General features: G+C 41.2%; 5 protein-coding genes across 5 annotated transcripts; 3 read left to right on the top strand and 2 right to left on the bottom strand.

Annotated features, from left to right (window-relative positions):
- Positions 1-132: 132 nt before the first annotated feature.
- Positions 133-1,711, bottom strand: IL334_001767 (uncharacterized protein; the record flags this gene model as incomplete). The annotated part of the gene is made up of 5 exons (XM_062933520.1): positions 133-507; positions 632-741; positions 868-1,011; positions 1,089-1,322; positions 1,402-1,711. The coding sequence occupies 5 exons, from the start codon at positions 1,709-1,711 to the stop codon at positions 133-135; spliced, it is 1,173 nt and encodes a 390-aa protein (XP_062789571.1).
- An 888-nt stretch (positions 1,712-2,599) lies between these two features.
- IL334_001766 (uncharacterized protein) lies at positions 2,600-4,648 on the top strand (the record flags this gene model as incomplete). Its single annotated transcript, XM_062933519.1, has 6 exons — positions 2,600-2,993; positions 3,064-3,369; positions 3,443-3,801; positions 3,878-4,313; positions 4,394-4,482; positions 4,559-4,648. The coding sequence occupies 6 exons, from the start codon at positions 2,600-2,602 to the stop codon at positions 4,646-4,648; spliced, it is 1,674 nt and encodes a 557-aa protein (XP_062789570.1).
- Positions 4,649-5,117: 469 nt separating this feature from the next.
- IL334_001765 (uncharacterized protein) lies at positions 5,118-6,294 on the top strand (the record flags this gene model as incomplete). The annotated part of the gene is made up of 6 exons (XM_062933518.1): positions 5,118-5,164; positions 5,252-5,441; positions 5,575-5,817; positions 5,918-6,056; positions 6,139-6,202; positions 6,270-6,294. The coding sequence occupies 6 exons, from the start codon at positions 5,118-5,120 to the stop codon at positions 6,292-6,294; spliced, it is 708 nt and encodes a 235-aa protein (XP_062789569.1).
- Positions 6,295-7,037: 743 nt separating this feature from the next.
- IL334_001764 (uncharacterized protein) lies at positions 7,038-8,506 on the top strand (the record flags this gene model as incomplete). Its single annotated transcript, XM_062933517.1, has 6 exons — positions 7,038-7,043; positions 7,107-7,270; positions 7,393-7,499; positions 7,567-7,907; positions 8,027-8,240; positions 8,349-8,506. The coding sequence occupies 6 exons, from the start codon at positions 7,038-7,040 to the stop codon at positions 8,504-8,506; spliced, it is 990 nt and encodes a 329-aa protein (XP_062789568.1).
- A 416-nt stretch (positions 8,507-8,922) lies between these two features.
- On the bottom strand, positions 8,923-12,971 carry IL334_001763 (uncharacterized protein; the record flags this gene model as incomplete). Its single annotated transcript, XM_062933516.1, has 12 exons — positions 8,923-8,940; positions 9,014-9,112; positions 9,179-9,304; positions 9,375-10,128; positions 10,229-10,891; positions 10,946-11,084; positions 11,146-11,537; positions 11,597-11,942; positions 12,025-12,099; positions 12,189-12,311; positions 12,392-12,444; positions 12,508-12,971. The coding sequence occupies 12 exons, from the start codon at positions 12,969-12,971 to the stop codon at positions 8,923-8,925; spliced, it is 3,252 nt and encodes a 1,083-aa protein (XP_062789567.1).
- Between the last annotated feature and the right edge of the window lie 1,224 nt (positions 12,972-14,195).

The raw sequence follows: 14,195 nt of genomic DNA, 5'->3' as shown, positions 1-14,195 counted from the left end.
TACCTGGACTACTCTTAGCTTTGGAGACCAGTAGATCTCACGTTGCATGGTTCATGCTACAGGGTTGAGATTGTTCAATGCTATACAATATCGATACACACAACATAGTACTGAACTGATCCGCACACAAGCTCACAATGCCGCTTCTACATTTTTGAGATGATCTAAAGAACAGCCACCAATCTCGAATTTCTTCATGCTTCTATATATTCTTTTTCTTTCACACCCTTCCACACCGCAGATGGTATTTTTCTCTTTGATTTCTGTCTTTTCAGGATTAGTCAAGCTTATCCATTCTTCCTTTTCTTTTGGGGCTGCTACTCTAAGTAAAACTTCTCCTTCTTTAGAGAGTGTACTTGTCCACCTTATCATGTTTGTGGTGTGTGCTGTACGTCTAGTGGGTGATACTTGACCTGAACCTTCACCATCTAATGCTGGAGAAGGTTGATCAAGTTTTGATCGAGATTTAGATGTTTGAGCTCGTAGTAATCGATTGATAGTCTCATCCTAATTTTGAGAATAAATCAAAAAGTCCAAGGTCAGTGACAGCGATTATACTCGGGTGGCTCGATACAAGTGAGATTATCGTCGTCTATAGTTCCACCTCAGAAACCGTCACGAGAATGCTCACCTGCTCGTCTTGCAATTTCTGCTCGGTCTGTCTCTTCCTTCTCCTAGCAGTTTCTTCCCGTCTCTGAAGTCTCTCCGCTTCAGTAAGGATCAACTTTTTACCGGACACCTCTACAGAGTCACAATACGTAATTCAGCTGGATTCCACCGAAGAGTTCATTCGAAGGAGCCTTGATGGAGTAGTACTCCACAACCGCTAGATATGCGATGCAGTCATGCAAAGAACTACTGACTTACCATTTGGTAACTGCAAGAGAGTTTCTTGTAAATCTTTATTTCCTTTAGCTCTTTGTCTAGCTGTCATTTTAGTCGGACTCAAACTTCTTCTTGAAGACATCACGCTTTCGTCGTCGCCAAGCAGTAGTTCATCATCACTTTCCGCTATGAACAATGGGCAGCAATACTAGTCAGCTGACGCTAATGCACCTCTGAGAGATGGAGCGGGCTGTGCAGCTCACCTAATTCGTCTTCTGCAACTCTCTTTACTTTCTTAGCACCCTTCTTAGCGGCTGCTCGACCTGGTCTACCAGTCGAGGCGGGTGTAGATGATCCTCCTAACTTCAATCTGATTTTCAATGCCGAAGCGGGTGCGGATGTATGCGTTCTTGATGGTGATATCGGTTCTTCTTCCTCGTCTTCCTCGTTTTCTTCATCATCAACCAGTATGTCCTCAGATGCTTGCGCTGAAGATACTACGACCAATACGACCATTCACCATATCAACACCATACTTGGAATAATTTGGTAAATATGGGTAGAAGGTATACTCACAACGTGATCTATCCATATTGATATCTCTTTCACCTTCTTCACTTTCCACTCCCTCTTCTTCTTCTTCATCTTCACCTTCTGCATCATCTTCTTGACCTCCATCATCGGATTCCCCTTCTGCGTCTTCCTCATCTTCTTCCTCTACTTTGCTGGCATCGGGAGGTGCAGGTCTTTTACCATTGCTCGTAGTCGCGGTCGAAGCTATAGCTGCGGCCGGAGTAGATGCTTCAGAAGAGGATCCAGAAGGCGAATCTATAACTCGTTTTGCTCGACGTGTCGAAGTAGGAATTGCAATCGTCTTAGGAGCCATCTTGAGGCTGGCAGGTCTCAAGAGAACGAATAGGGTTCTTGGGTGATGAAGAAAGGAAGCTTAAACTACAATGTATCAGGCTATTTGTGCGTTATTGTCCTTGAATTCATCGTAACTTGGGCTGTTGAATATGAGGCGAGGTGGAGGAAAGGGGAACTTTCATTTATACGCGTTACTCATTTAATTGGCATCTTTACAAGCAATTCACATAAAACATATGCGCTGTAATCACCATGACGAGTACCTACATCTGTGAGCATGGAAGTCATGTTCAGTACACAGTCAGGTATGTGATCAAGATTCATGATATGGTGATATGGGACAATGAGGATGAGAGCGGCAGCTCAGATTTTGTACCTAGATATCAAGACATGCTAATCGCGCTATTCATAGTCCAGGGTGTTTTTATCTCCATATATGTATTTTGGAAGGCTGGATCATCCGATCATAAGACTACACGAAGACGTGACGATCAAGTCATAGAAGAATCTGGAAATAGATCGCCATCTTCTCAAAGAGAGAATCGCATTGTGTTAATCGAGCTGTTTCTCACAATCCTATCATTAACTTGAACTGATAACAAATGGAAAAAGAGGATAAAACACGGTGATCTCCCCCCTGTGTCAGTCGGATTTGACCGATAAGAACATGAAATAATGAGATGGTATCTGATCACACCACACACGACCACACAACCGCACGAACATTTCTACCTCTCATTGTCATGATACACAAACAATACCACGCAATCTAGGTCGAAGAGGGATTATATCTTTGATCTGTAGAATGATATAAGTCATTGACATTTCTCATTTCTCCCTTCGATAAGGTCCGGATCTATACCGTCTTCCCTTTGTATTTCATCACTTTATCGGCAACGCCTGCAATATGTCAACAACAAGATCATATACTGAGCCAGGCTCGTCCTCTTCTTCATCATCTTCTTCTTCGTCCTCTACCACATTGATCAAGCCTGATACTACCCTACCCAATGAGAATACATCACTTCTACCGAAAGCTTCAGATGGATCAACAACAACTAGAAGACAATTCTTCCCGCCTGTGACGAGGGTCTTATTCACTACTCTATTATTGTCATTGACATTTGCTTTGACTCAAACAACCCTCATTTACGCTTTTAGAGTTATGACATGTAATGACTATTACGAGACCCATACTTGGAACGGAGAAGGACACGGGGGAGATAGATGTAGTATCGGTCCTATAGAATCTAGAACTGCTAAAGAGATCGCTATCATGAGTACTACAACTACAACTTCTAGTGAGTAACAATACCGGGTCCTACCCTTTTTTCAATTATGATGAATGCTGAGGAATAATCGTTTTGACAGCTATTGCGAATTTGTTCTTGTCGGGATGGTTCATCAAACATTATGGAGTGAAGGCAGCTATGTTTCAACAAACCTTTTGGGCTGCTTTAAGAAGTTTATGTCAAATGTACGCTCTGAATATTGGAGGTAAAACAGGTATTCAAATTATCCAAGTCACACAATTGTTTAACGTACTAGGATCAGCAGGTGGAACTCAAATCGCCAGTAATGTATTCATATCCATGTTAGTGACTGCAGAAGAGAGGACCAAGATGTTTGGTGTTTTAAGTGGTATACTCATGCTAGGTAGTTCTCTAGGATATACTCGTAAGTTATCCGCTCATACCCCTTGTTTCCCGTACATGACTTCTGGCTAACGAACCGGTGCGCTCTTTCATAGTGGGAGGTCTCGCGTATACGTTTTTCGGTCTATTGGCTCCATTCCAATGTGCTTTCGCATTACTTTGTTTCTGTACTGTATTCGGCGCATTCTTCCTGCCTTATTTAGAACCAGAAGGGAAGCAGTCGTCAGGTTCACCAGGTGGAGAAAAGGAAAAACAATCGTTCTTAGCTCCGTTGAAGATATTCATACCTAAAAAAGTTGAGATAAATGGTAGAATCAAAAGAGATTACAATCTGTTCTTCCTAGGTGTGGGTGCTTTTGTCAGTGTTTTAGCTACCGGCTACGTTGCTCTCGCATTACAATTAGTTGGAACGGACGTTTTTGGTTTCACTCCAGGTGAAAGCGGTATGATGCTTGTAAGTATGAATCATTTGAACCCTCTTTCCGTGCCAGCGTTTCCCAGTTCTGATGAATTCTATGATGTTTGTGTAGTCTGGTAACCTCCTTGTGAAATCATTTTTCTTATCAATCTGTTTTCCTCGAATAATCACATACGGTAGAAGATTCGTATCTCATCGACAAGATGTTCCCACTGAAGCATTCGACGGCGAACATCCTGAAGACGCTTCGGAAGCTGAAGAACCCGATCAAGCAGGTGCACCAAGGGAAGATCAAGCCCGTCAACCTACTGATATACTACATGGGTCAACATTCGACCTGTATTTCCTCAGATGGTCAATATTCGCTGATGGATTACTCACTGGTCTAATCACCCTATCAACCAAAGGCTGGCATTTATACTTAGCCGCTGGTATTATACCATTCGCAAGTGCCACAGGTTCAGCATGTAAAGGCGTCACTTTAGATTTTGTTGAACCGGATCAAAGATCAGACGCTTTGGGTGCAATTGCCCTCATCGAGAAAGTTGGTAAGTCCCAATTCTCCAGAGATCATTCACTTTCACAGTTTCAAGGTCATCAAGAACGGTGTGCTAATTAAATGATGTAGCTCAAGTATCTACTATCTCATTGTTCAGTACTATTTTCGCAGCTTTAAGTGAGCAAGGTAAACCAACATTGGTATTCATGGCCAACGGGGTGAGTGTGGAACGTTTTGATCTATCGTCATCAGATTATTGTCAGACCCGCATACTGATCATTTCTGAATTATTAGGCAATCGCTATGTTGGGATTTGTTTTCTTGTTGTTCGTAAAGATGCCAAAATCAAACCCAGAAGATGCACGAATTGGTCTTTCTGCTTGATCGTCCAATACAGATTTAGAATAGAACGCTGAAACTCGAATAATCTGCATTATTCATAGGACTCGTCCATGTCCTCCTGACCTGATATCCATCTTACGGAGGGCATGATTGAATGGGTTCGTCTAGATGGCTCTACTTGTATGCATATCGTACTTGCAATGTTATCTAATGTTTCCCTCATGTCGGCAATTATAAAATGTTTAATAAGCTTGTGACGTAATCCATCTTGATCTCCAGGCACGGATTGATAATCATATGATAAATCATTTCTTTTAATTTTGATAATCATTCCCCAAAAAATGAACTACATTGCTGCATGACTGCTCACGAGAAAAAGGTATATAATATATGTATAGATACAATGCTATCGTATCGTCAAGAAGGAGTCATATCATCACGTCGAACGCAAAACACAACACCTAGAAAAGGAAATTGAAGATATCTTTCAGTAACGACGAAAACAAATACAATGTCATCCACCCAAAAGACAGTACTTATCACCGGAGCCAATCGAGGGTGAGTGTTGTAATCTGTCAAAGCCTGTATAACGATGTGTAAGCACACTCTCTAGATTCAGTCGCTGACAGTTGATATGGTGTACAGGATTGGTTTCGGTTTCGCTCAAGATTATGCCAATAAAGGGTATAAAGTCATTGCGACTGTCCGAGACCTTTCAAGAGCTCCTAAGATACCAGGTGTCATTACAGTCAAAATTGATGCTTCAAATGATACAGATCCTTATACTGCTGTAGAAGAATTGAAGACTAAGCATGGTATAGAAAAGCTGGATATTGTGAGTTACGAGTTCTAAGTTTTGCGTACTGTTTGAGTTTCTGAGCTTCGAGTTTCGAGTATCTCTTTTCCACCTCACTCAAGCTGATGATGCCGACGCTGGTGTGCTGATATGGGATTGTGGATCAACCTAGGTCATTGCGAACGCTGGAATCTCAGAACATTACGCTCTTGTACGAGATATTGATCTTGATCAATTCGATCAACATCATAAAGTTAATGCTAGAGCTCCTTTAATCCTCTTCAAAGCTATTTATCCTTTATTGGAACAAGGGAGTAAATTCGTTGTGATATCAACTTTTCCAAGTCAAAATGGTGTAGATCATTTCCCCAATTTCGGTGCTTACGGAGCATCCAAAGCGACTGTTAATTACATTGTGAGTTGTTTTGATATCACCCATTACTTCTTGTTCTCCAGGTTCTTCTAGTTAATGAAGAATGAGGATGAGGACTGATTTGAACAGTTCCTTCTCGTAGACTCGACAAATCCATTTCGAAGAACCTAGTCTCACTGCGTTCTTTATCTCTCCGGGATGGTTAGATACAGACATGGGTAATGCCGGTGCAGCTGCAAATGGACTAGACGCTCCTCCTGAAAAATTATCTGTTACGCTTCGTAAGTTTCTAATCAGACTGTCTATAAACACCCAATTGCGAGTCTAGAACTTGATCTGACGAAATTGATTGAATCGAATTAGCTCAAATGGTCGATTTGATCGATAAGTCTACTAGAGAGGAACATAGTGGATACATGTGGAATTAGTAAGTCGTATCAGGTCTGCTTCAAGATAATCAAGCTAATCATGTTGCCATTATGTCCTTCTTACAGCGATGGTACCAAGATCCCATTCTAGACTCTTTCTCATATTGAATGGCCGAGGTGCCGATTCTTCCTCTGACACCGATATAGATGGACGTAAGGTAAACATAATGCAGATTGACAATACCTAAATTCTCATTGTCTTCGTGTTCTTGCTTCTTCTTACAGTTCTTGTGGGACTTTTCAAACAAAACGTCCAATTTCATGACCTCAGAGTGGTGATTCAGACTTTTCTCCATTTCCTTACATCTTCGAAGATAGACGTCAGCATAAAAGCTGTACAATGGAAGGATGAGAACTGACTACATCGCATGTCATACTGTTCATCACGATCACACCGCTTATCCTGACAATCGAAAATTTGCGAAGGCGTACATGAATGGATTCTGCCGTGTTTTTGCCAGTTGTTCGAAAGCCCAACGAATTCTGTCTCGGGATATGCCTTCTGAAGTGTAGCTCAGCTCGGTTGAATTGGCGATGAGGTCAGAAGAAGAACAAGTCAGCCGAAAGTGTTTTGCTATTTGGTCCTGAAGAAAGGATAGTCGAACTGAGTCTACAGTTGATGTCATACTTGTCTTTCTCTATCAAGAAACTCTCCCTCCTTTTACTGCCTTGAAAAGATATATAAACCCCTTGTTCGGAATTACACTTCCAACAATTTCTTTCTTCTCTGTACATATCCTATACAGTACAACTTAGTTTCATACTGTACTGAAAGTCTGTAAGATTATTTCCTGATCGTGAAACCCACACAATTTACGATCAATCAACAATACCATGTCGGTAAGTGAGGTCTTTCTCGAATCAAAATTTGGAATGTCAACTGATAGCTTGATTTTGTTCAAGTCACATTTAAGACCAAACGAATCCAGTGACCATACGAAGCGAGCGCACAGTGTCAGCACACAAGGCTCTAAAAGTCCATCCGAGGACTTTAGCAAACAAATCAAGTCTGAAGAGCATGCTACGCGTAATCGAGCTCTATCGTCACATGGATCCGAGGAAGAAGGGTAGGTATTGGCTCCCTCTAAATGAGAGAACAAACGCCGCAGATGAGGTATCGCCACTGATAGATATTAACGATATGATGTTGATGATTGTACTGTACCCATCAACTACTTCTCGCTGACAGTCAAGAATTCGATCCCAAAAAATATGGCGTTCCCTCCGAGAATGCTTCTGATGCTTCTGGCTCTTTCAACTTTGATATACAAGGTGTAGATAGTAAGGTTGTCGCTAGTGAGTGTAAATAGTCAGGTTCATAAACGGTGACATTATTACTGACATCCAAATTGATGATCCGAAGATACACTGGCCTATGACGATTTCGTAGATGATACTCAAACAGGAAGTCCTGTCGGTAGTGGCGTCTTCACAGAACAACCATACCTTCACCCAATTGCTCAAAGTGAAATCATCGACTTGCCCATTCCGAGATTGGAGGAACCTTCTTTTTCTGATTACACTGAGTTGAGGAATGATAGATCTCGCTTGAAGGACCTGGATATGCGAATGGAGGACGTATTGAGGAAAGCATCAAAAACTTCATACTGCGATGCTCACCAAAGGTATGATTACAATGAAGGAAGGGTTATTTCGTTGTGCTTGACCAACAAGATTGAGGAGAAGGAAAAAACTACTAGTCAAGTAAGTTTTTGTCATATCGAGCCTTCCATCTTTTTGTCAGCAGCTACCAACCACAACCCGTCTCTCTGATCTATGTAATGCGAGACATTCATACTGAGATGATATGTTTCTGTTATTAGTGTAAGGATCTCTTGTCCTGTCTCGAATTCTCGAAGATCATCAAGAATCGAGGAAGATTGGAAGATATAGCAGATCCCATGATGCATACCTTGTGCAGCCTCGATCAATCAATGGAAGCTGGTATCTCCGAAATGGATAGAAGAACGTTTAACAAAACTTATGTGGCTCAATACAATGCACACAAATCTCGTCAAGAGGAACAAGAGAGATGGAGTGAGTTGAATCTATCATTGCTAGTTCAATTTGCCCTTTTTACATGAAACAAACCGTATCGTATTGTGTTGTATCGAATCGATGCTGATTATGTTACACTGAACTTAGACAAATATTCCACTTCTGATAGATGTCGCATCGATGAAGAAAACGTGGAGAAATATGAAACAGACCAAGCCCAGTCTACCGAAGTACAGCAAACTCAGCAGCCTTCCAGTGCTAGCAACGTCGTATCGACCATAAACCCTTCGCAATTGTTTATGTGAGGATACATTAGTTCCGGCGCTTGTACGCATGATCGTTGGAAGTGATCATGCGGACGGTATGATCCAAAAAACGAGTACGACATCGTGAATCAGGTAAAAGGTGGGGCGCAGAGTCATTTGGATGCTGTCATATAAGCTAAGAACTTTCCTTTGTTTGTAAATATGTCAAGAACAAAAAGGTAATATACACGACAGGATGTCTGGACATGGGTAAGGATGTTCTCGGTCCCAGACGTGACAATGAATTTCGATTTCATGACAATGATAAAACTATGTCTCTTCTTCACCTCAAATTCTCGAGACCAGTGGATGGTGTACACTTCAATACAATTCAAACCTCGCTCTCTCTCCACACTTTCTCTTCTTTCTGTATCTGAACACGACAATAGTCCATTCATACATCTAATCTATTCTTTTCATACCGCTCGTCGGTTCTATCATGGTTTGTTTCCCACTTATCAGCATTCGAAATGAGGAATCTTTCCAAATAGAGGGATTACTACTCACCTTCCAATTCATATAACCGTCTTTGTCATCATCACCTTGATTCACCTTCCGAGTCGGTCGAAGTTTGCGTGTAGGTTCATCTGATTCAGGCGGTATATCCTAAACGAGTTTGAAACATACGGCATCAGCGCAAGTCTATGATTCTCTTGAGAGTCGTAGACTCACCAAACCTGCCAAAGTTCTCCTTCTCCTCATCCCACTTTCAATTTCGCTTTGCCACGTTTTCAGAGATTTGATCAACTGATTTTCTCTTATTCCCTTTGGATTTAACCAACTTAGCAGGTCCCTCAGCTGAATGAGCAAGTCTCATCATCAGTCCTCGCAATTCTCATTGACCAGAATGAAATCCTGATACACTCACTTGCTCAGGAGAATCGTATACGGCCCATTCACCAGGATTTAATTTCCCTCCCGTGGCCAACCCTTCTTCTTTGTTCCTTCTCTCCTCAATGAACTCATCTGTTATCTCTCCTTCTGATGGAGTCAAAGTTGAATTTCTTATAATCTCCAACTCTTCTTCTTCAACACCCTGAATATATAATCTACCAGTACCGACGTTGACTTTACCATCGATATATAGATTCGATGAACCTAAACCATCCAACCACCATAATTTATTACCAAATCTATCATATCCAATAGGTCTGGATCTTAAAGTATATATCCATCTCCTGAAATCGTACTCAAGATTCTTCAACTTGATATTTATCAATTCTTCTTCGTCAAGAAGTTTCTTCTTTTCATTTGCGATGATTTTACCTTCTAATTTCTTGATTCGGACTTCTTCTCGCTCTTTGGCTAATTTAGCATTTCGCAGATTCTCTTCGGCCTCTCTTTCTAATGCTTTTTCCTTCATAGCTCTACGACGAGCAGCTCCAGTAGCAGATATGTTGTGATCAGATTCGTTGTCCGATAGATCATCTTGATCTTGGAGGGATACTGAATCATCCAATTCATCTTGATCGACACTTCCATTGCCTATGTGACCGTTTGCATGACCATTCATCGATACATCGGGCGATGCATTCTCATCTTTGACATCTGTTGAGGCGTCACCATCTTCCCCTTCTTCTTTGGGCTTGTCTTTGGGCTCGAGAGCCTCTCTTTCAGCTTGACTAGGAAGGTGATCGTGATGTCAGCTTCTGCATATCCCGTACGACACCTCGATCTGGATTGAAAACATGTCCCAACCATGGTGGAGGCAGCTCAACTCACACTCTCCTCAATTCCCTTTTAACCTCAACTTGATCTTTCCTTACTTCAGTCAGGTTCAAAGTACTTTCCTCCATGAATTCTCTTATGATTTCCGTTTGACCAACCAATTCGATGAGGAACTGAATCAGATCCAATTTCGTTGAATGGTGAAGACTAGTATACCTTTTTTCAGGTTTGGAAGGTATCAAACCGTTTATGGAAGAGACAGAGTTTGAATTTGAAGGTCCAGTTGACCAGGTTGGTCTTGTGGGTGCAGGTTTATCTTCAAAGGTGAGATGTAAGATGTTATCGAGATAATTCGGTAATGTTTCCAGGGTCGCTCTTTCCCATAAACAACCAATCAAAACATTTTCCCATCCTTTACGATCTTTTCCGATTTCTTTAGTTTTCCAATTTTCACTTAGAGGTCCAGCTATAGGAGCCAAAGTTTCTGTTGTCGCTCCTTTCTTACCTTCCCAATAGTCTGTATCATTATCTGGCTCCTTTCCAAATGCCGATAATGATTTAACGGGTTCATGTCCGGCCGCCAAGTCCGCTATTAAAGCATTAAGTAGAACTGAGTGGATCTCTGTGATCAGAGGTGCTGGACTCGTATATGGATCATTGTGATATAAGGATCGCTCATAATCATCCAATGTGAACGGCGATATCCCAAGGGGTTTACTGAATTTCACCGTCAGTTCCACCTTTTTCATTATGCCAGTATCATCAACTCACCCCATAACATTCAAGAAGCTCCAGGACATCAGCAGCTGCTCAAACTGATCACCAAAAGGTAAAGTTTTGTTCGGTATAGGTCGAACTTCGATTTTACCAGCAGCTCTATCTTTCTCTTCGGACCATTCAATGAGGAGATCTGAATAACAGGATCAATCGCTGAAACCATGGGCAATCAAAGGCGAAAAGCGAATACTCACCTTCAGCAGGATATTTTAACGCCTTTTTCTTCCTCCTCTCTTCTTCTTCCTTCTCTCTTTCTCTAGCTTCTTTCTCTTTCAATCTTTCTTCCTCTTTAACTTTTCTCTCCTCTTCTTTCTTCTGTTTTTTGGTCTTCGGTTTATCCTCTTCTTCCACTTCAATATTGACTATTCCTAATCGCTCATCTCTTTCCCTCTTCCTTTTCTCCATTTGTTTCTCCTTATATCGAGCTATTCCTTCACGGATTTCATCGGTCATCTCAGTTGGCATATTGTATCTTGCTGCTACGGATGGTTTGACGAGCCAAGGAGAGTAAACGGCCGCATCACGGACTACACAATCCCGTATGAATCGTTTGAGCATTGCTCGTGAGAAGTTGATTCGGTCTCGACTATTTCATTCCAGGTGGATATCAGTATAATCCATCGATCTCAACCACTTGTGACTCACCTGATTTTATCGGCCTGTACTTCCATTGTACTACCCATCCATTTCTCTCCTTTACCGTCATCTTCTTCATCGTATGGACCATTTGATTGACCATTAGCACTTGCGTAATCTGCTGCTATACCTTCCGGTCCCCCTTCTTCTATCAATCTGACATTATAGAAGTATCTCATTGGATCATCTTTCTCATCTACTTCCTCAATAGGTAATGACAGATCAGTGGCGTAAGGGTGTAATCCGATAGGAGAAGGTTTGAATGGTGAAGAACTTGTAGCCTGAAGTGATCGCGGTGGAAACGTTTTGACTATTCTTGCTAGATATTTATCCCCATCTACATCTACAAATACCTCTATAGATTGCGAAAGATCCCAATCAAGATCAGTTTACAGTATAACTGACTATTCACAAGGAGATTGTCTGAAATGACTTACTCTCATTGTCGAAAAACCGGTTATGAAATCTCTCATATATCTTATCAGCTAAAGTATCTAATTTCCCCTCGATTTCTGAATATAGTCATATCTCGTCAGCTTTCGTCTACGCATGTTTCTTTTTTTCTGAGGGAATCACCCAAAGAAAAGGAAGTATCACTCACGGAATTGCACTGCACTCAAGACCGCTTTCTTAAGTTGTCTAGGAAATCTAGAATGAAGTTGACGAACTTCTTTTTGCTCCGATTGCATAGCTGTATAATAGCTCAGATTTGATTTACCTGAAACTGTTATATAGGTAGAACAAGCAGATGAGTCAGGTAAAAAATTAAAGAAAACCTTGGTATAAGCAGGATGAAAAACCTACCTTCACATTGGAATAAAGGTTGAGAATAGAAAGCTCTTCTTACACAAAAAGATCTAAATATCGTGTTTGGAGTCAGTCTAAACATACTAACAAGATAATATGAGGCAAGAGCTTACTCGTAATCAGTGAATATTTCACCCGTTTCAGGCATATACCAACATTCTTTATCTGTTATCTTCCATGTTATCTTTGCTTCTGATTCTTCGCTACTATTGGCATTTCCATTTCCATTCCCATTAGTAATTTGATCCCCATTCCCATTTACGTGCAATTGAGAATGCTTTATACCATTAGGTAGATTCGCTATTATTCTAGGGTGTGATTTCTTGTTTTTGCCTACACCCGAACCTGAGCCTGAACCTGAACCTTCAATTTGTTCGTCTCTATCAGATCTGAATACAGCCAATAGTTTATCTAATTGTTCTTCATCATCTTTACCATCATGTGGAGCCAGGTTAGCTAAATCGTCTATAGTTGGTACTGAGGAAGATGGACCTGAAGTCGATGGGATAGGTTGTAATACTGTTGATAATGAAGGTAGTGGAATAGGGACTACTGGCTTTCGTTTGAGTAATACCATATTGCCAGTGTAGATATGTCTCTCATTCACTGACGAAAGAGGATGATATCGATGATGGGTAGATTATGTGTGAGCTGATGTGTCAATGTCGCGACGACCCAAACCAATTGTCTATATCGACCGCTGCTTGTCTATGCTATTGGCGAATTGTAAATCCAAGCAGGCAATTACACCTAGAATAACTTGTACTGATAGGAGTGTATTGATGTTGGGGGAGATGGGCGGGAATGATTGATATTCGTTATTCGGGTTTCGTATAATGTTCAAGACTTGGTGACGAATGATGATGCGTATGTTCAGCCAGTCATGCGCGTCGATGTGCAGAATTGCTTATTCGTGCGGTTGGGTTATATATGATAGCAGACGGAGCCAATGACGTTCCGTAATTGGGAAGATGCTGATATCCTGTATGATATCGGCTGAAGGTCGGATATGTAGTAAGGAGTATGATAGTATGACCACTTGGAGAGTGATGTTGAGAGAGATTTATTTACAGATGTAATCAAGAGGATGGAAGATGGAAGTGGGGAGGGAGAAGTGACGAAGAGGTTGGGTGAGTGGGCAAAGTATATTTTGTTATTCCATGATCTGTTTTGTTTTCCGAGAGTTATACAGAGTGTGGTCACTTTTGAGATCTACTTACTTCCGAAAGTTGAACGGTGGCACATACACCAACATCAAACGAGAAGCTATAACACATGATTCCCCAACTGAGCATGAGCTTTTTATGCGACATGCAGGTACAGTAGGATGTCTGCTTTCATCTCATATGACTTCTATGCATCGATAACGATATGTATGATTGACACAAACGCGTTCAAATCTGATGTATACTTTCTTCTTTCTATCGAGGAGACATTTGCAGATTCCCAATAATATACTAATAACATATCTCGGGAAAAATAACATGGCCACCCTTTCACGCGCGTCAAAAGTAAAAATACAATCATAAAACATTGACATTAGTGCCACATTCAATTTTATCTCCGAATAACACCGCACATACGCACATACACACATAAAGGGGCTATAGACATCATCATCCTCCATCCCCTCGCTCCTTTGTTGACGATAAAAGACACAAAAAGATAGATATATAAAGACCACTTGAGAAACCAAGACATAACACACGATAGCACCGATCTAAGAAGCGAACCATCATCTTTGGGAAAGACAATAAACCATTAGACGACAAGTATCCTGCTTTCAGGTGAGTAATTCCTT

Source organism: Kwoniella shivajii, chromosome 2 (genome assembly GCF_035658355.1).
Source record: "Kwoniella shivajii chromosome 2, complete sequence".
Classification (NCBI taxonomy): domain Eukaryota; kingdom Fungi; phylum Basidiomycota; class Tremellomycetes; order Tremellales; family Cryptococcaceae; genus Kwoniella; species Kwoniella shivajii.
This window is presented reverse-complemented; position numbering and strand designations above follow the sequence as displayed.